This window comes from Haemaphysalis longicornis, unplaced genomic scaffold (genome assembly GCF_048455015.1).
Source record: "Haemaphysalis longicornis isolate Haplotype H1 unplaced genomic scaffold, Haemaphysalis longicornis Haplotype H1 scaffold_12, whole genome shotgun sequence".
NCBI classification, from domain to species: Eukaryota; Metazoa; Arthropoda; class Arachnida; order Ixodida; family Ixodidae; genus Haemaphysalis; species Haemaphysalis longicornis.
The window spans coordinates 77,842,524-77,863,161 of record NW_027526225.1 but is presented as its reverse complement, the minus strand read 5'-3'; the positions used below and the strand labels follow the sequence as shown (position 1 = coordinate 77,863,161).

General features: G+C 47.6%; 1 protein-coding gene across 3 annotated transcripts in view; it reads right to left on the bottom strand.

The window, feature by feature from the left end:
- Window positions 1–4,184: 4,184 nt before the first annotated feature.
- The window catches only part of LOC144162826 (uncharacterized), a 136,573-nt gene continuing 120,119 nt past the window's right edge, over window positions 4,185–20,638 (bottom strand). For all 3 annotated transcript variants that reach the window (XM_077693491.1, XM_077693490.1, XM_077693492.1), the window contains 2 exons: window positions 8,523–8,891; window positions 4,185–7,059 (listed from right to left, as the gene is read on the bottom strand). In XM_077693491.1, coding sequence (XP_077549617.1) covers window positions 6,796–7,059; window positions 8,523–8,837 — 579 coding nt within the window. In that variant the 5' untranslated portion in view covers window positions 8,838–8,891 and the 3' untranslated portion in view covers window positions 4,185–6,795. The remainder of the gene's footprint in view (window positions 7,060–8,522; window positions 8,892–20,638) is intronic.

Sequence of the window (20,638 nt, the reverse complement as noted above, 5' to 3'; positions counted from 1 at the left end):
AATAGGACAGCCCCTACGTAAGCACGCAACCTCCGGTTTTGGAAGAGAACGGGGGGAAGACTGCATCCACGCAGCGGAGCAGCGGATTTACCGCAGCGGTGCAGCGGAAAAAAAGCTTCGCGTGGCAAAGCTTGTGTACACGCTGAAGCAGGAGCAAGAAGGCTCCCGCACACACTGGGTGAGACCCGTGTGGGAAAAACGACGTCAAGAAAGCGAATTCTTCACGGCGTTCATGTTGGAGCCGAGAGACGAGGCGCAGAAGGAAAAGCGTGCGCTATCGCTAACCCAAACCAGTTTTAAAGATGCAATGGAGTGCAAAAAGCAAGGTAGAAAGGCGTAGTACTTTTTAGTCATGCTTTTTATGACAAATGAACAAAAAAATGTTTGCAAACAACCAGCGTACCAAGCGCGTGTGTGCGGCAACACTGAAATCGCCATCCTCAGTCGCTCGAGCAGTCGCTGTCATGTGGTTGCCTCGGCGAGCGACTTCGGTTCGGCGACTGCGGATCCTAGTCGCGTCGCTCGTCGCGTCGCTGGAAAAATCGCTCCATGTGGTTAGCGCTTAACGCGGTCCACTTTGGCGGGGATGTGAAAACTTGCGGACGAAACAATCCGGGCCTCTCAGTAATGGAGAAATTTCAATGGCAAGTTCTGAAAAAAATTCATGCACACCTCCGTTTAATGACGACGGTGGTTGAACGCGAAGCTTTCTCGTGATGAATTGTTTGGTTGGCCAATCCCATACTGCAAGTATGTGGTACTCTAGCCGCGACAAAATCGGGTGGATACCCGAGTAAATACCCACAGCAAAACTCGGATGTGCACTCCCCAGGCCTGACGTTTGTGTTTGGGGTGCAAGGCGCGAATCAGTACCTGCTGCTGGGTGCTCAGTGAGGATTTTTTGAGTGAATGCCGGTTTGAGGCGTGAAACCACAAAGGGGGACGTTAGACCGAACTTCCTAAACCTCAAAATAAGAAGTTAGGCCTAACGTCTTGTGTCTGACAGCCTTCCGGCACGCACAGCAACGCCATTCCTTTCGTGACGGATTCTTTGGTTGCCGACTGAGTTTTCCAAATCGCTTCGACCATGTCGAAATGAAGCAATCGGATAGACGCCGGCTTCATAACGCGAAGGACACAGATTGGACTCCGGCCACGGGAACCGTTTTTTTAGATGCAAGGCATCTCTTGCTCTTGGCTCCGTCGTCCGTCGTCCGACCATCCACCGGCCCAGGAAGGCACCGGCAACACTGTCGCTCCAGCATCTCATGGTCGGGTCTATGTCCCTCCCTTGTTGTGGCGCCGTCCACACCCCCACTGCGCATGCTCGGCTCATCTCGGGCCGGCCCAGGAAGACACCGGCAACACTGTCGCTCCAGGAGCCATTAAAGGGTAAGACACCACCGGGCGTTCAGCCAGCCGAGCATGCGCAGTGGGGGTGTGGACGGCGCAACAACGACAAGGGAGGGACATAGCCCCGTCGCATCTAATAAAATTACACCATCTTCCCGTAGGGGAACCCTGAGTAGTATGCGAAACAGCCATGGGCTCAACGCAATTTCCCATTTCGTAGTTCCGGTAAGTGAAAAGTGTGGTAGTTACCATGGAAACCAAACTAAATATAACGGTAGCTACGTACCTCAACCTAACGGAAACGATGAACTGAAAACTAATGGGCACTTGAATTGACCCCATGGCTGCTTTGCCTACTACTCAGGGTTCCCCAACGCGAAGATGGTGTAATTTTTTTTCTTTCCCTTCGCCCAGGATCATTCATCGTCATTGTCACAGAAAGTTGGCTTTTCTGCAGGGCGTATTTACGTACAGCGGTATCAGTGAGCACACTAAAGGTTCGCTTTATTAATGGGAGGTGCGACAGCCAGGCTACCGACGAAGGGGGAGGGGTTGCCAGCGCTGCTGTTTCTCCAGCCTTGCACTAGTAGTGCAAGCTGCGCCAATTTTTCTTGTCTCTTGATTTCGTCGGACGTTAAAGGTCCCCGGGTGATCTAAATTGACGCGTAGTTAACCGCTAAGACATGAATCAGAGCGCAGGCGTTGCGTCATCGGGTAGGACAGTTTTATTTGGAGCATAAATTGGTGCGAGTAGCTATAACGCCATCATAACACGAGATTGCTTCCACTGTGATGTCTCTAGTTGCTTTAGACACCGTGACATTCTATATGCTCTCTAGCCGTCTTCACCTTCGCTATCTTCCGTCGACGTTCGGGCCAGGAATAATTGGCCTCGTGCTGACCCTGATATTTCCATCCCCTTTTGTGGTGATGTGGTTGCATAATACTGCTTGACAGCTATATTGAAACCATTTTTAATGACAGTGGAAAAGTACTGGAACTTTTCTGATTTCACCATCTCCTTGTATCCCCAAGAGGGGGGGGGGGGGGGGGGGGGCTGGGGCACTGGCTGCTTCTTGCTTTCCCTTTGTCGCTCATTCCTTAATATGCAGCAATTCGTTGGGATACTTGATATGTGCTTAATTGGAGGATCTAGGCTCTGGCACAAACAACTAACAAATACAGTGTGAGACGCAAATTCTGCAAATGTATTTTCTCATTATCTAAAATATCGGAGAAAGCATGCACAATTACATACCCAGCTCCTAACATCCGTGGCTGCGCGTCGGTAGTATCATTTGTCCAAATATACAAATCTCTCAAAAGAGCCACTCCGAACCTTTCACGATGAAGGAAAATAATAGTGGACGAAGCCAGCAGTCCACTTCAATATCAGATAGTGATAGTCATAGATGATTCATGAATTGTTCCTTCTAATACGAAAGGCTTTTCGTAATTATTGTGTATGCGCTATCCTTGTTAATCTCCGGCATCAACAAGCCGAATTTCTTGTTTTTGTAAGAGAAGAGCATAAAGTTGCAACCAATCCTGTGCAAGCATGCACAAAACATTTATGGCGTAAGTTCTCGTGGGCGTCAAAAGTGAGCTAATGGTGCACCAGTTTTTATAACGATTAAACATTTTATTCCTTTGTTCAGTTCTTTATTGCATGGCGATTTCTTCACATTGTATGTACAAGCACTCACGCGCATTCAAAAGCAGTCATTCCGATTTTTTGTTTGTACACACGCGTCATTGTCACCATCATTGTAGAAAAACATTGAAACAAATCTCCTATTCACGTCATCTCACAGATTTGTTGGCCCTAAAAATCTGGCGTATTAATGTGTCTTGCGCAAAACGCAAGATGTCCACACCACTGTCCAGGAACGCAGTAACACATGTAAGAAGCAGAAACTCGGTGCTTATACCACAACAATAACCGTTATTGATCGCGTTGGTGGTAAAAAATGTAACCTTATAGACATGCTCTTTCGCACCAGCACTGTACGTAAGTAAAAAAGCATTCTTTCACAGGACAAAAGCTTAACGCATTGCGCCATTTCTACGACACTGGGGAGAATATACTGTCCGGTGGCAGTTTTCCAACCATCCCACACAATGCGTCATAGTCCGTTCGAAGCATGGTCGTACACATGGCCATTTGTTGATAAACAAATTCGTCTTCTGGGGTTTTGCTTGTCTCCGCACTGCGCAAGGAGTAGCATGAACCGACACGTGGGAACAATAAAACATGGCTCACGCTCACCCAAGGTACCCAGATGACGACAAAAAACTCAGCACCAGCAACGTGACTTGAAAGCTAAGCTTTCAGAAACAAGTCACCTGAGTAGCGTGTAAATTGCATCTCCGAGTTCCGTAACCTGAGAAGCTAAAATTTAGATCATGCTGTTTTCACCATTCTTCGATATTAAGGATCTGTGCATGGTGTTCGGATCCACCGGTGAACGCCACCTAGTTTCAAACAGCCGCGTGCAGGCGTGGGATGGGATCTCATTAGCGCTAATGCTTGAAAAATGTTCATTAGTGGAATGCGAGCAAGAAAAGAAGGCACGTTTCCACGTACAAGCACGTCACCAATGTAGCCAGGAAGTTGGGTTTTGCCGTTGCCTTATTATGCACGAGTGGGAGCTCGCCTGCACAGGCACCGATGCTTTATGTCCATGAATGGGTGCATAGGCAAATCACAACTTCGTTTGTGGAAAACTGCAAGTTCCATGAAAAAGCTTGCAGGGTATTGTGACATAGTAAGTTGTTGGCACAACCCTGTGTTCTGTTGGGCAAGTCCCGTCGTCTTTTTATGTGCTTGCTTCTGTTCGCGCTATGGCTATTTTTTAAGTTGTTGGCACGTCACGAATCAATAATTTGTAGTAAATGATATAGCAAAATGGCAAACACACCATAACACTCTTTTTTTACCCTGATAACCCCAGAAAGAGAAGTTTGAAACAGCGGCACTTCCACTGAGCGTACAGGAAATGCTGAAAAATAAGTCGAAGTTTCACGTATTACACGGCGTAGTACTTTGCGCAGCGTGATACCATGTCATACATTTAAATCATGGGCTAAACTCGATGGTTTTTGTGAGAGCCCTTTTTGCCAAGTTCTCTCTAACACCAACACATAAGCGGTGACCGATTGCATTGCGGGGGAAACTTTGAAAGCCACAAAATGAGACAGAAGGGGAGATTAGGATTGTGGACCTTGTCAAACCCATTGTCACAAGCAAAACTTCTCGCGTTTTGGTTAGTTGCTTTGTTTCTGCAAAACCTGTGGGAAACACCTCGCATTATTGGCAGGCATGTTGTTTTTGCTTGCGACTGTGCTGCAAGCTTACAACGGAAGGAGTAATTAATACCAATAGGGTAAGCGTTACTGAAGGGCTTGGTCACCTGTTTCAAGCTAGCATGGCATAATTATGCATTACGTCACTGAGAGGCGTAAATTGTGATTACTCCAGTTGTTTTAGCTTGATCGCACCCGGCTTTCTTCTTGGCTTTCAACTGGATGCAAATATATAACTGGGTAGCACTGTAAAACAGATGATTGTCCCTGGTAACAATGTGTGTTTTCTAACATCGGCACCTGTACATTTTGTGTTGCAGCGGAAAACAAAAAAAAGGTTTTGTAGACTCTGTTAAAGGATTTCAGCCTTAGCACCTTCATTCACAGCTAACTAGAAGATGAGTGATGAGTAATGAATGATTTCTATTCAACGTGTTCGTACCCTCTAGATTCCAACCTAAACCTTCAGCCCACTTAAGGCTATCATCAATGACGTCAGAAGGCTTGTTAATGGACTGCAGCAAACAATGTTGAGACAAGGTGGCTCTTCGAACATATGAATAAAGTGATTCCATCTAAATTGAGATGAACCGACGCACAAAAAGGAAGCACCAGTAGCATAAGCACTTTTGCAACGTGGAGGTGTATATCTAAAACATTTCGGAACTTTCACTACAAGACAGTGGCAAAAATGGAAGGACAGAGCACATGATACCACCTCAAGATTGAATAAACTAAATTGTCTAATACACTTACGCACAGCTGGAACAGTGCTACACAAAGGACACACAAAAATTTGAATCCAGCCGTCCTCGCCTAACAAGCGGCGCTGGATGCGGATTTTGGAGAAAAGACAGAAAATTGCATAACTGTTGCAACTTGCCAGCCTTTGTATTCGAAAGATCCATGCAATTCCCGGCTCTATGGAAAAAATTTACTGTTATTTCTGTAGAACTATTAACTGCTCAGAATAGAATTTGGGTGGCATACTAACGTCAATTTATTGAAGCAAATGCAAAAGCACGCCATGGTTTTGGTTTCGCACAAATGAATTTCCTGGGATAAGTCAGTAGCTATCCAGGCCATCTTCAACTGCGAAACTAACGAATGCGGCGTCTAATGACCATGGCGAACCTCCGAGAGAAAAGTTCGTTCTGTGACACAACACAGCCTGTACGAAACTCACAAGCGCCAACGCGCTCTTTGTAATCGTAGTAGGCATACCATGACTCAGTAACAATACCTGGCAGCGTTCTTCGCATACGCCAACGCCTAAGGCCAAGTAGTCACCTTTCAAATTGCAGGGGCTTGACAAGTCTCGGAAATGGCACTCAAAATGCAACGAAGCGCATGCGCTGTACACTCGTGCAGTGTCAAGAGTGCGCCACGTGCTTGAGAACTCGCTTTTCCTTAGGACTTCGCTCCCGTGGAGAGATGAAGTCGGAGAAGAGTTCAAAAGCATTAGAGAGTGAAGTTGAAGAAAAGTTAACGGATGATCGGCGCAGATCAACCCTTATGCGTTTTGCATCATCATGGGCTTAGCCGAGCACAGAGATGCTGTTATTTGGATGTTTGCATGCCCGTAGATTTTTGTGTCAGAACCGAACGGACAGTATATCGTTAGTCCGCAAATTCTTTCATTGTTATTCCTGTGGCTTCAAACATAGAAAGACGTGTCATTCTCGAAGATGCAGCAATATGCCTACTTAAGTACACGTCTCATAGGTCACTCTTTTGAACACACACTGTCGACCTTTCCTCCTTCAAACAATCAGCCATCCACTGCGACCGCGTTCTTCACACGCTTGCATCTCTTAATGCACAACCATTCGGGCAACCATAAAGGCGGCCCATGGGGAATGTTTCCGCCACATACTTCCCTCGAACACTTACTTTCTGCGAAGCCCGAGGGACCTCTCAACGCTGTATGGCAGGCACACGTACATGTTTCACTGCACAAAAGCAATCATTGCACAGTCCTATGTGGAGCCGGAAGATAGTCACAAGAAGCACTCACACTGGAAGACTTAAAGAAGTAAAACACACACAAATAAATTTGTAAAGACCGGGCAGCTGGAGCTCACAATACCCATGACGTCAGCCTGGGGAAGCGTGCACTGAAAGTTGCCGGTGGCTTCATCGTTTGCCCTTGCCCTTGATGCCGAGAAATTTCCAGAACGAGGGTTGATTGGAAGAGCAGGACTCTGTGACAGTCCTGCCAGCGTCCTCTGCGGCCGGCTTGATGTTTGGGTCCTTGAGCAATTCCAGGAAGTTCTGGTCCGAGCGGGCGATCTTGGCCCTGGTGAGGGTGATCACCTGCGGCTGCTGGGCAGGCGGCTGCCGGCTGTGGTTGTTGTTCACCGCGTTGTTGCTCAGAACCTTGGGGTCCTCCACGAACGCCTGCGCGCCCCGAAAAAGACAAGCACCTAAATGGCCTTGAAGATGAGATACAATCTTGATAGTTTGAAAGACCTGGCTTTTGGTAGCTGACTCAGCCCCATTCTAGCCCCGAAAGACGGTTTTGTAGCCGAAAAACGCAAAAATACCACAAAATCTTCAAATTTTGGCCTACACGACGTCGGCAGTGACGAAATAGATGGGACGCTAAAACATTAGTAAGTTACCTGCGCGTTAGCGCTCAAGTGGTACGATTTAACAGGAACTAGATGCCTCATTACGATCGCCCATTCAAGTTTTTTGAAGTGGGTTTTGTCGGCTGCCGCCAAGCGCACTGAGATTCAGTGACGTGATAGGGACCTCGACCAGAGGTGGCTGGGAAGTCACCATTGCTTCGCCTGTTTTCCATAATATGTCAATTATTTTGTTTTTGAAGGATGCGATAAAATTGGTATCATTGTTATAAGTACAAAGATGTCTTTTTAATGAACCAAGCTTGTATCTTGCCTTTATGGTCCATTTCAAGAAATTTTAAAAACAACATACATCCTTCTTATACTTGAAGAACTAGCATTTGATAACTGGCTAAATGCCATTAAGATGAAATATATTCATAGACATTCAAATTTTTCATTGCACAACCGAGTAAGGACTTCAGTGAAAAGGTACAAAAACAAAGAGGGTGTTAGATCTATGCCAGCATTGAAGCGGTACTATCGAATCGAACCAAAGGTCCCACTGTGATCTTACACTGCTGTTTTTTATGTGGGGGGAATCTTCTGTTTGTGCCCGCCAATCGCTCAGACTAGTCCTTGTGACGTCATAAGAGGATTCTGGGGAAGATTCAGGTGCGTCGCCACTCATCCACCTGCTTTCCTAATTGTCTAGCTTAGTTATTTTAGGTTTGCTGCAAAAGTAGCACGACAGTTATTTTAACGTGCAAATTTCAAGTCAGTGACGAAGGCTTCTACGTTGTGTCCGTGGTTCTTTGCGGCAATCGGTGGAAACAGATTTTGGAATACAAGTAACCAATAAAACTATTTGAAAGTTCGCAAAATAGCAAACTTCAACTAACTAGAGAAAGGTGAAGCTGCTAATGGTATACAATTACGTAGCTTCTTTTGTTTTGCAGCTTCAACCGACATCATTGAAGGCCGCGAAAGGTAACACTGAACAAAACGTAGGAACTCAGGGCGACAGACCAGCGTACATTACCATTACATTGACGCTTTCTCTTTCACAACTCATAAGAAATGCTCGGTGGCTTCTTTAACTCGAGCTTAAATATTAACCACACCCTTTTCTTCGAGTGCCTCTTCATCCGAGTGCCACAATCATGAGCACACTCCCCACTAGCGTCGCTGATGTGCTCCTAAGGAAAAGAAAAACATCGGTGTGGCGGGAATGCGGCATTGGATCAAACGCTGCATCCGACCTGAGTGTACAAAACCAAATGTGTGTCGTACCTGGGCCAAGTTGCGGCTTATCTGCTTCCGGATCGTCTTCTTCATCGACAGATGGCGCTCCAGGTGCCGGAAGTCACGCTCAGTCAGCGGGTTCGTTTGCTGCTGCTTCTCGTTGGCGGCCCCGTTGCCAGGGTTGCTGGGTGCTTGACCCGAGTGTCTGTTGTGATGCGACTGCTGTTGGTTGTTGGAGTTGTGGTGCCGCGGCGCAGGCAGAGGGCTGGCCGTGGAAGACTCCTTGCGCCTGGACCTAGGCGAGTGGTCGTAGGACCGCATGTCACTGAACACGTCCCGGACATGGGGAATTCGGCGATCCATGGTGGTCACCGGCTCATCAGATCTCGCACACGCTCCCAAGGGCCGAGTGGTACCCTGCAATGCACAGACAAATCCATGTTTAAACCCCCTCTGGAAGGAATTGCAGTTTCATCGGGAGCTATATGACAAACTGCAAGACAATTAAGTTGCGCTCGTCAAACGGCCGTATCTTTGTAACACATCAGGCAACTCTGGTTAATTGAAGACACGCGTTCTTTCATTCAAACGTGATTACTCCTTATTCGAAAAAACTGGAAACTCCAAAGTAGAGACAAGCCCATGTCTTCCTCTCGGATAGTCGTCAACACTAATACCATTCCTCTTCGGTCAGAGCCGGTCGGTCTCTTTAGCACGCTGCTGTGACCACCTATCCAGTAACAGAATGGCGCAATGCCCGGCAGACGTCACACTCCATCCCCTGTTTAGTAAAATAGGCAATCAGTGTAGGGGGCACGAGGGTGAAATTTGTGTCGGTTCGCTCTCCAGTTGTACCCAAGTGTTTGAAAGACTATAGTCTTCATTGTGCTAATTGAACGCGTAAATTTTGGCCTGTCTGTCTGTCTGTCTGTCTACCCCTCAATTCAGTCGCCCGGCCAAAGTTACTAACCACAGCCATTTTTATACACCTAAATCTGGTGGCAACGTTCATAGTTCCCAATATTGCCGAGAAAAAACAAAACATTGCGCATATCTGAGGCAAAGCATCAATACATAAGTGATAGTTGCAGTGTGCCTTTGGTAGAAATTACATGGATGCTTGATTGTTTGAAATACTAGCCACTGTAGAAATGCAAACCGCGGAGCGCTCTGTCGAGGATATGGTGGCGCCATCTGGCAGTTGTCGAGGCGGCTCAACTGCGTGTGTTTCCCAACGCCACTGTCAGGTGGCGCAACCAGTGCCACCGGCCATGCCGCCGGCGCTGTTTTTTATTGATTCTCTCCGCCGTTCGCACCTGCTTTCTCCATGACTGTAAGCCACCGTGCTGTAAGCGGCAACGAAATTGTACTCAGCCGGGCATTACTCTATACATTGTATGCGGAGTCACATATCTCTGCAAATGCCGGCGAGGAATGTGATGTTGACACTCGCGGTGCCAGTGGTGCCAGTGCGACTGTGTAACATCATCGTGCCTTACAGCCTGGCGGCACCAGAGACGGCAAGGCATGTACTTCGGCGCCTCATTAGTACATGCACATAGCCAGTGACCCTTCCACGCAATAAATACATTCATGTTTCACGAATAATTCTTCTTTTAAAGCTGTAATGATATGCAGAACCACACGCGAGCCACACGTTGCAATGACTTGGAGTTACCAACACATGGCACGCCAGCAGAGCGAACGCAGTAAAAATTATATCTCCTGAAACAAATCTCCATTGCATTTATCATGCCACGACGGAAATGGTAGGAGAAGAGCATCATGGTGGCGTGGGAGAGACAAGGGCTTATGCAGCAGGAACGGCAGAAGACTATCGTCATTAGACGACGCTTGCAGCGAAGCAACCAGATACGCGGTCAGGTTTTTTTTTTTTTGAAACCACCTTTGGGGCATTGTCCATGTTTCACAAAACAGACTGCTTTGACGGCAACCGCGCGCAAACGGCATGCAGCGGGGAGAGAGAGAATAGACTTTATTGCCATCACTGCGGAAGACGACCACCGTGTGCGAAACACTGGTGTCTGCACCCCATCGGGCGGCAGCCACGAATCCGGTGGCCCTGTCGGCGTCCTCTGCCAGTTGGATCACAGCAGCCTGCAGCCCGGGAAGGGAGCTGCTCACCGCAGCCTTCCAGTGCTCCTTACTTGTTCCATTTACTCCATCTTTTCATTCCATCTTTAAGTGGCTTGCATGTTCAGTGGCTTGTAGTTTACTGGTATTTGCCCTTGTCACGTGTTGTAGATTGGCAATTGCAGTGTTGTACCATGTGCATCTGTCCATGAACCCATCAAGATAGTTGCGGTGACAGAGGGCGGAGTGAGGGAAGGTATTTGTAATGACTTTAGGTTCCGTGCTCGTTTCTTGCACCGGGACGTTCATTTTCTCGTTGGGAGCGCGGGTTGGCTCGGGTTCAAGCGGCCAGTTGAGCACTCACCGGGACTTTCGTGTTCGGTCAAGAGCACGGCTGAGCCCGTGCTCAAACGGATTGTTTGCTGAACAACTAGTGAGGCTTCAGACACCGGACCACGAAATGCTCGATTACTGCCCTAGTACCTTCCTCTCGGGACTGAATAGCTGCTATATTTGGTAGCAAATTTCGAAACACAGACTGCAGTCACGAGCGGAAACGTTGTTCCAGTATAAAGCTAATTGCATTCTTGAGATGGAGGGGCTCCGTGAAAGCAGAAGCGAAGATCCCGTAGGCTTCAGGGCGTAAGAAAGTAAAAGACAAACTTTTCGTGGCCCTTCAGAGGACGCGGAACGAGAAGAACCAACAAGCCGGCAAAGGGAAGCGACATAAAGAGTAGCCACCAAATCATGAGAAAGCGCCGCCCCGCCTGCACACTGAAGGAGGCCACGCTTGGCGTCACTCCGTAACTCCGAGAGTGTCAATTTAGAAAGCGGCCGGTGGCTTCTCAAGCGGATCGGACGGCTCCGAGCAGAGCAGAGCAGAAACGTAGTATCCAAACCCGAAAACGCAGGCGCTACTTTGTGCTCACGAATTTGAACAGCGTGGGCGGCGCCCTAAGTATAGCGTCCGCACGCAGCTCTGTAGAGATCCGGAAGCACTGGAACCGAGCCTGACTTCCGAGCCTGTATCACTCGCGTTTGTTCTTAGATTTCTATATTTTATTTGGCAGAAAATGCACCGCAGCGCAGAAGAAGGCGGAGGTGCGACAGCAGACGATGTGTCTCAGACCATAGCGGGCGAGCTCGGGCGCTTCCCTGCAGACGACCATCCACAGATTGAAGAGTGCAGGGGCAAAGGCGGTGCCTTGCGGACACCCCTGCCTCTCAGCAGACAGAAAGTAAACAGACATAAAAGAACAGCCTGCGACGATGAGCACGTACAATAAGAGGGCGAATTCGGCAGCGAAAAAAGCCACAGCTTCTGAACACAAGAGGCAGCAGTCTCGACCCAACCCCAGCGTGCCCCTGCAAACAAGAAAGCAACGCCATGGCGTCCGATAGTAGTAGAAGCAGGACAAGCGGCAAAGGAAGCAGCAAGAGAAGAAAGCAAAACGGACTACAATTGCGCGGCGCGAGACCGCGTGAACAAAGCGCCGGTATAAGTGCCACCCGGCGGGAAGAAAGGCTGCACCATTGTTTGAGGCCGTCCACGGCATCGAGAGAAAGAACAGGAGGAGTCGTCCAACTAGCTGCTGCCGCTGCGCGCCCGCCGGTCGGTCGGTCTGCTTGCTGGCCGCCGAACTGGCCACTGTAGCGGCTGCGCTGCGGACTCAAGAAGTGCCTTCGACGGTGGGGCGTCAGGCATCTACACGCTGCTCTGCGTGACATGGGCGAATCCCTTCTGTGTAGCCGGGAAGTGTCCTCATCACGCCCTCGACCCCCTTCTTATTCTAGTGAAGTGTTTGGCTACCTTGGTTTGTGGTTTCTATATCGGCCTACGAGAAGGACCAAATACTTCTCTAAGTTTGCAATGTGACGCGGAATAGATGCTTCCTTATGTAGGTGGCGTTTGGCTCGGCTGACTAGCTGGCCCGCTTTTCAACGTGCTACGGCGCACCGCCAGCCCGCGTCAATGAGTGTAAGAACGCAACAACGGCCATCTTTTTTAAAGAGACAGACAACCGATTTCTGTGAAGGGCATATCCCCTAGGTCATACGAAAGCCAGCGTTTTATATACTGGGCAACAGCAAGGAATTTCTACGTAAACAGGGGGAAATAATTTCAATTTTGAACTAATAACGTCTCAAGTCTCAAAGGTGGTTGCATTTAGTGTCTAAACGTCCGACTACCTTACGTGTCCACAACAACGCCTTCGATTTCAACGCGTCATTCAAAAACTTCATGAAGGAATAGGAAAGGTTGCACATTATTGTTGTTTAAGCCGGTGAAAAGGTTCTATATACCTCTTTTGATCTCCCGTACAGTTAAAAGCGTGTTGATTGATTGTGGGGTTTAACGCGCCGACGCAACGCAGGCGATGAGGCGCGCCGTAGTGGAGGGCTCCGGATTAATTTTGACCACCTGGGGATCTTTAACGTGCGCCGAAATCTCGTACACACGGGCGTTTTCGCTTTTCGCCTCCATCAGAAAAGCAGCCGCCGCGGCCGGGAATCGAACCCGCGACCTCGTGCTCAGCAGCGCAACGCCTTAGCCACTGAGCCACCGCGGCGGGTTGAAAAGCGTGTTGCCGCACAGCTTGCTGCCATGGTTGCCGCCATTCCTTTTGGCGGGACACGTATGGATGCAAGATCTAAAAATTTGTGTTTGAAAAGTTCTAGGAACAAAGACGTTTCGGGTGTAAGGTGTTTTAAGAGATGCCCTTTCATTTGAAATAAAGAAAATATGCTCGACAAAAATAGTTTGTCTATCGCTTCAAGTGCGACGCGGCAACCTCTTCGCAGTGCCGTTGCATCTGTTCAGATAGTGATCTCAGAAAACATCCTCGTCGCCGAAGAGCTGCCAGCCATGGTCCTTCAGGATTACAGAAACAAAAATTGCACACACCCTCTTTTTACTCTCTCATGCGTCCACCCCAACCATATTTAGCAGATAAGCTTGCCAATCTTAGCTCAGAGCGTGCTGTTCACTGGTTTCAGGGCGTTACCACTAACGGTCAGTAATATGTGGCGCAGCCGACAGGACCGTGCAGTGCTGAGACACATGCACGTAACTTCTATGGTTCAACGTCTGCTTGAACATGCAAGTTTGCGGCAAGAAACTACTGCTGCCCATTTATAACAGCAGAGGGAATCCCGTGGGATTTCCATGATATTACTTAAAAGTAATTTCAATAGCACGAGCTTTTACTCAAGATACGGAACATTACAGCATTGCTCAGTAAACACTGCCAGAACAGATTTTGCATATCTGTACTATATCTCCACCGATTTTTCATGTGTTTATAAAACTGTGTTCAGTAAATTTCACAAGGCGGAATCGTTAACCTTCATTTCCCTAATGGCAGTGCGCCAACTCCGCAAACATATAAAACCAATGAACATACATTCGTGGAGCTTAGACCTTTGAAAGTAACTATAGGTACCGCTGTTTGATGCTTCACTGAAGGAGTTGTATATCTGCAAAGATCTTCGATCTCAGTGCAGCACATCCAACAGCTTGGCTAGCGCTGTGGAAGCTCGGGTGTATAGTTTCCCATTGATTCGAAACATGGCGAATCCTTCCGGTTTAATGGTTTATCATGTGCTTTAAAACCTATCTTAACTCAACGCAACGTAACCTAACATACCCCAACCTAACCTAAATAACCTAACCCAGCCCAACACAAGCCTAACGCTAAGTCCTTGGCTCTACCATTTACCTTGAGTGGTGCTTAGCTACGCTTGCGCGGCCGAGGAATCGGGCGGCGTATGTCAGTGTTGTGGGAACTAAGCTAAGTGCCGTGGCGACCTTCCCATCTGCAAGAGACGAGGAACGAACATCGAACGCGCAGTGCACGGCCGGCCATCATTTCTTCTTTGAAGAGGCCGCGTGCAGTCGGCCGTTGCAGCGCGACTTTGCCCGTGCCACGCGACAGGCCAGCGTACGCCAAGGGGGCAGCGATCTGCTTCGTGGACGCGTAACTGAGTTTAGACATACCGCGTCAGTGCACCTTTAAGCATCTCGTCACTTGCGCTTTTCGTAAGGTGAAGAATCTCTAGCTGAACAGAAGATAAAATGTTGCTGCAAAGTGAAATTTGTTTCCAACGGCAATGTCAGGGAACAGTGCACTCAAACTTTTCTGTGCATTTCCTGCAGCACCCAGTTTCATAGTGAGATGGCAGCTGGTCTGCACTAAAAATAATCAAAATGGGATTACAGCCTTCCCTCCAAAAAAATTAGGAAAGAGACGGTCACAAGTCTGTCCCAGGCGCAGTGTGACCGCTTAATCGAAAGGGAATTATCAATCGTAGTTTGAAATGATTAACAGCAATAAGTAAATTACTTCCGTAGAGGAGACGGCATTTGTCATCCCCTTGATTAAAAAAGGAAGCATTTAATCATGATCATCATCATCAACATCATCATCACAGTCCTCAGCAGTAGCAGAAGCAGCGGCTCACCCAATGATAACTCATCACGAGGTGAAGTGCCTTCTCTATTCTTCTGTTGTTACGAAGTAAAGCGTATGGTTGTCTATATGTGTGAAGCACTTTTTAAAGACTGGCAGCATAATTGACAGACGTGTGATCGAGAAGAGCAGTGATAATTGCATTGAATTCAGACAATAGTTAAACAAGTCTTCTGGTTTGACCCTGCTTTGTTAGACACTCAGAACGTTGTTGTCAGCACACAGTAGACGGGATTAAATCAAAACTTCCATGCAGTCTCAACTTCATTCATTCATTCATTCATTCATTCATTCATTCATTCATTCATTCATTCATTCACTCATTCATTCATTCATTCATTCATTCATTCATTCATTCATTCATTCATTCATTCATTCAAACATGTTTGTGCCAAGGCCAGGTGGAGAATGCATGAATAGCCACAAGGACGAGCATTTTCCTTCTGGCTAATAATTGCCCAAGGTGGTGCGTGCGGGTGTTCTGCTTGGCCGATGTTTTATTTCCATAAAACCTCGGCCAATACATCGTCATACGTCACTTTTGTCAGCTCCATAGGCAAGCGGTAAAAGGAGTTAAAAATCTTTGATGCACTTGCCACCTAGTGTCACGCAGTCCTGTACTAAATGCTGAATACTGCAGAGGTTCGTTGAGGAAGCGGAGATGTGAAGGAGCCCGTTGTTGCCTTTGTATTGTGACCATAGGCGTAGTCAATACTCCGCAGTACTGCTTCGGAAAGGGAACCATTGATTGTGGTTCGAAGATCATCTGTTGTTGTGCGGTGGACCAATGTATATGGTTCAAAGGTCATTGGATGTGTGGTGGAAGTGGGGACTGTTGAGGGGGGGATATGCTTGTGAATGACGTTATCTTAAAATCTTGCTAATCGAGTTCCCAATTTTTATTGCTTCTTGCGCTGCGGCTCTTATAATCCTTCGTGCCACGAGATACGGTGCCAGTTGGGGAAAGGTTACGGCGGTAGTTTAAGGTTAGAGCAGGCTTGCGAACGCAAATGACTTAAAGACCCGCATGTGCTTTTTGTATGTTAAATTGTTCCCGGCACTTCAACATGGCCATCAAAGCAAGCCTAATGAACGCTGTCTAAAATTCTTACAAAGAGTTAGTCGGCTGGATAATAGGTTAAATTTGCTGGGAGTCATTAACCTCTCAGAGGGTCATCGCTAACTTCGCGGAGATAGGTATAGGTACGCTAGAGAACTATGAAAGCGACGGGTTTGGAAGCCCAGCTCAGAGCATGTTAAGCTGGTTTTTATGCATATCTAGCAAATATTGCAGAGCGAAAAGACGTGTCCTGGCGTATACTGTGTGATGTACAGCGAGGCTTACCGATGCTTCTTAGTTTGTCTAGGTAAACGGGAATAAGCCGCATCGACGTCGACAGCTTAGTGATCACGTGTACACCAGGTCCAGAACCGGCTATATAATAGGTGCTGGTGCTATCTTTGGTGGGGAGGGCTTCGCCACGTGGTAGCGTTTTCCGTTCGACAAGGGACATTGATCACACTAACAGTTATTAAACAGCATTTCCTGTTTTTGTCCAGCTACTATTTCGAGGGAGTAGTTATTTCAAAACCGGTTTAACGACGATTACCACTTATATCGCTCTAGCGAAGACAAAGAACCTGGTAGCTCACGTATTCGGTTCTTCTACTGAAAACTGTCATAAAATTCATGAAGAAAGCTGCTCGGATAAGTACAGACAATTAAGAATCCGAGGACGTCTCGTGAAAGTCTAGATATGCGCATGGCGAATACTGTGCACGTTTAAGCATAGCCCGGAAGAGAGGCATTGTAGACGCAGGCAGGAAACAATTTATCACGCATCGTTTCACCACGCGGGCACGGCATCGTTTCTGTGCGTAGCCGCTATAGTCGCGTGCATGCGGTACATCTTGAGGCGGAACAACGTCCCGCGCCGCCGCGCCGAGCCAGAGATGCATCATTAGGCACGGCGCGGACGAGGCACCATGCCTGAGGATCTGGAGACGGCACCTGGGGTGAGCAATATACCTCATCTCGCCAATTCTGTGCAGTGCTCTGAAAGGCTTCTACGCGCAAAAAAAATTCTTTTTTGCTTTCAACGTACCGCGATATGGTTTATCATTGGGGGCACCCTTCAGTAATGACTTGTGCGGGGGTTCGTGCCAACATGCTGCCACATGCTCTTGTACATCCATCCCCGCATGGTATACCGGGCGGCACCCCAAAGTCTCACAAAAGAGAGATACTGGCCAGCTAGCGCAAATAAGTCTCGAATTTATTCAGCCGGAGTGTCACTAGATAAGACACAGAGTACCGTCTCCGAGACACGCAAGTGAGCAACGGCGGCCATTTTGGTGTTTATCAGCGTCGCCAGATTGCCGCTTCTGCCGCCTCACCGCTAACTTTGACGAGGTCGTTTGTAAACAAAACTGCAGAAAACGCAGCAACATGGCATCTTCGGGCACACTTCTGCAGCTTAAATGCTGCGAAGCGCATTATATTTGCTTCGCGTTCGGAATGACGCCAGTCGCGCGCAGCCGCAGAGCATGGGGTACAAGCTACAGTTGACCGACAGAAAACGCATGAACAAGAAAATGGCGGTGCCCATGAACCGTCGCTGTGTAAACAAATGTCACGTGATGCGAACTGGCCAACGATTACGGCGGTGGCACGGAAGAATGGGAGAAAAGTGTGCCGATACTCTGTAACCTTATCTAGTGGCACTAATTTGCCCTGTACAACGGCATCTTGTATGTGCGAACAGCAGCGTTGGTAGAGAGAAAACTCGTGTAAGAAATATGCTAGTTCAAATTAACAGCAAGAAGTGGGGTGCGGCAGTTAATGTAATTGGGATTAGGGACAACAGGTGGACCGTAGGTTTAACGGAATGGTTACGAAGGTATGGCAGACGAGCTAGAGGAAGACGAAAGCTTCTATGGAGGGAGGGGCTAAAAAAAGTCGCGGGCAAATAATAGACTCGGCAAAGTCACGATGTCAGCAGCTGCAGATCTTTGGCAGAGGCTGATGAATATGACGATGATTATGTTGATGATGTTTCAACGACAACGTGGGGCACTATAAATAATTTGGGTCAAAAACATATGAGAAACTTGTGAAAAATATGAGAGACGTATGACAATGTGTGCACACATGAGAAACTTTTATTCTTCATTCGTATACACTTCGAAGAGAGGCCCACCTTCAAATGAAACTTATGCTGAAAGTTATGTAAATTAAGGGTTTACAAAACTTGAGAAGTTATGGCTGACTTGCAATCTGCATCGGATGCAGAGCAAAATCAAAATCTTTTCAACTGCCTACACGATCTTTCAAAAAACTTCATAGCTTCGTAGCTGCTTCTTTTTCTTAAATATCTTGTCTTACTGTATATAGCAGTAGCTACAGTCGCATCAGAATCTATAAAACTTGCTACTTTCGAATAAAACGCATGATTAACCTTGCTTAGACACTACCTTGGCCGTTACATTGCAGCAAAGATAATAACTGAAGTAGTTATCAGAAGAATCTTTCTATTGTTCCAGTGCTTCGATTGGCAACACTTCAAGAATAAAGAATTACTCTTTGTTAAACTTGTTCATCAGAAACCAGGAAGGGGGCTTAAAATCGCAAAAATACGGTACTGCAGTCTGCCCCGTTATCTTAACAAACTCTGTACGCAACTGTTTAGTGACACGGAAACGCTTCATGAGCAAATGGGGGCCGCACTTGCAGATTCGCTCCCTCAGGCAATACGAACGTGCATACACGGCGCGCAGAATCGATCTACTGAATTTTTTTATTCGACACGGTTGAGCTGGCAATGCGTGACATGAGATCATCGGCATTTGCGGAAGCGCGTTTCATTGCCGACGGTCGGGCGAACTCTGGAGGTGTTACGTCTTTACGATCCGTGAGCTGATACACCGGAAGCCGGAGCGATCCGTGCGTGTGTGAATGATATTATTGCAAGATTATCACGCGATATCCCCTTAAAAGCAAAGGGTGGTCTTTGTGCGTTCTTTCTTTAAATATTTTTAGGCGACGAAAATTACCGACGAAAATTAGGCGACGAAACTGCTCACTGTTTTACACTTTACGATAACAGCGAAAGCCTTTTCGAGTGAGTATGTACAATGTGCCGGCAATCTAGAAGTACTTAGGAGACAGCATTACTTGATTCGTAAGTGAAAAATTTCACTCCCTGGAACATAGATGTGCCAACTTGCCGAAGGGGCCCATAAAACAAAAATAAGAAGAGCAACATTGGGTAAACGTGTGTGCGCCCGTGCGTGCGTGCTCTTCGCTTCGTCGCGCTCTATCGGCCTTCTACAACTTTTAAGCAAATAATATGTCTCGGAAGGCAATGCACAGGGTGAGTAAAAGACTTTGGTACGTAGTAATTGCAAATACGTTAAATACGGATGGAGGGTAAGAAGTGAGCACAGGCGTACATTTTACGCTTGCCGTGTCACCTTGTGAGCGATGTGCATTGTACCGCTTACTTGCAACAACATTTCACCAATTGCGTAATTCCACCTTGCTTCGAATTTTGGCGGGAGGGGGGCTAATGTGTGCCCTCACGCGCAAACAACAAGTACACATTTGCCGAGCCACCGTGTAGAAAGGGTGTATACAAAGCAGCCGACGTTGAAAAACAAAACCACCAAAAACAACAAAAAACGTTATGAAGAGAGGCTTGTGGCGACGGGAACATAAAAAGGACGAAGCTTTATACGCTTGCAACAGCACAAAGCAAAAGACGGTCCAAACACCTTTTTTTTTTCGCCCTATAGGAAGACCAGGAGAAGACGCCCGAGAGGAAACAAGCGACTACGGGATCCCGGATAGGTGCGCTAACCTAACGAGAAACGACCTGCGTGCATAGATATTCACCGCTATTTGTCGGCTTCCAGCGAACACCCGTCGCAGCAGCCTCATCGAGAAGCTGTGAGCAGGGTCGGCAGAAACGCGTCCAAGATTGTGCGTAACTGCCCTTAACTACACACAAAACGCCCAGGTAGCATTTGGTTTACCCGTTTCCCGCCCACGGAAGACCCGCGCATCGCAATTACAGGCCGTTTCTGGAGTGATCAGCAGACGAAAGCATCCGTAACAACAACAATAACAAAAAACCATTCCAATACTAGCTGGAGGCTGTTGAGGTGGGGATAAGGAGAAATGTGCTTACCTAGGTGACTAAACCGAACTAAATGGGGTAAGAAATAAGGAAAGGCTTAAGCAATGCGGACGGCAAAATACACTACGCGCCTCATCTTCAGAGCGATGTATTGACATCCATCTTCCTGCGCGTCATAAAGAAATTCCTTTGTTTTTCCGCCCGTTCCTCTTGCGCTACGGGGTTCCAGGACATTTGATTGCGACGCCATTGTGGGCCTAATGTAACGCACGGGGGCTGGGGACTATCCGAGTCGCCTTGACCTCTTTCTCGAAGCCCGCATATGCGCACGCGTACTAGTGACATTACCGACTGATTTTCTGTTGACGTCCTTCAATAAGTTGCTTGGTTGACTGGCTTCTATCGACGGTGAGTAAAGCTGCGTCGCAGAACGGCCCGAAGGAGGACCCATGTGGTCGTCTAC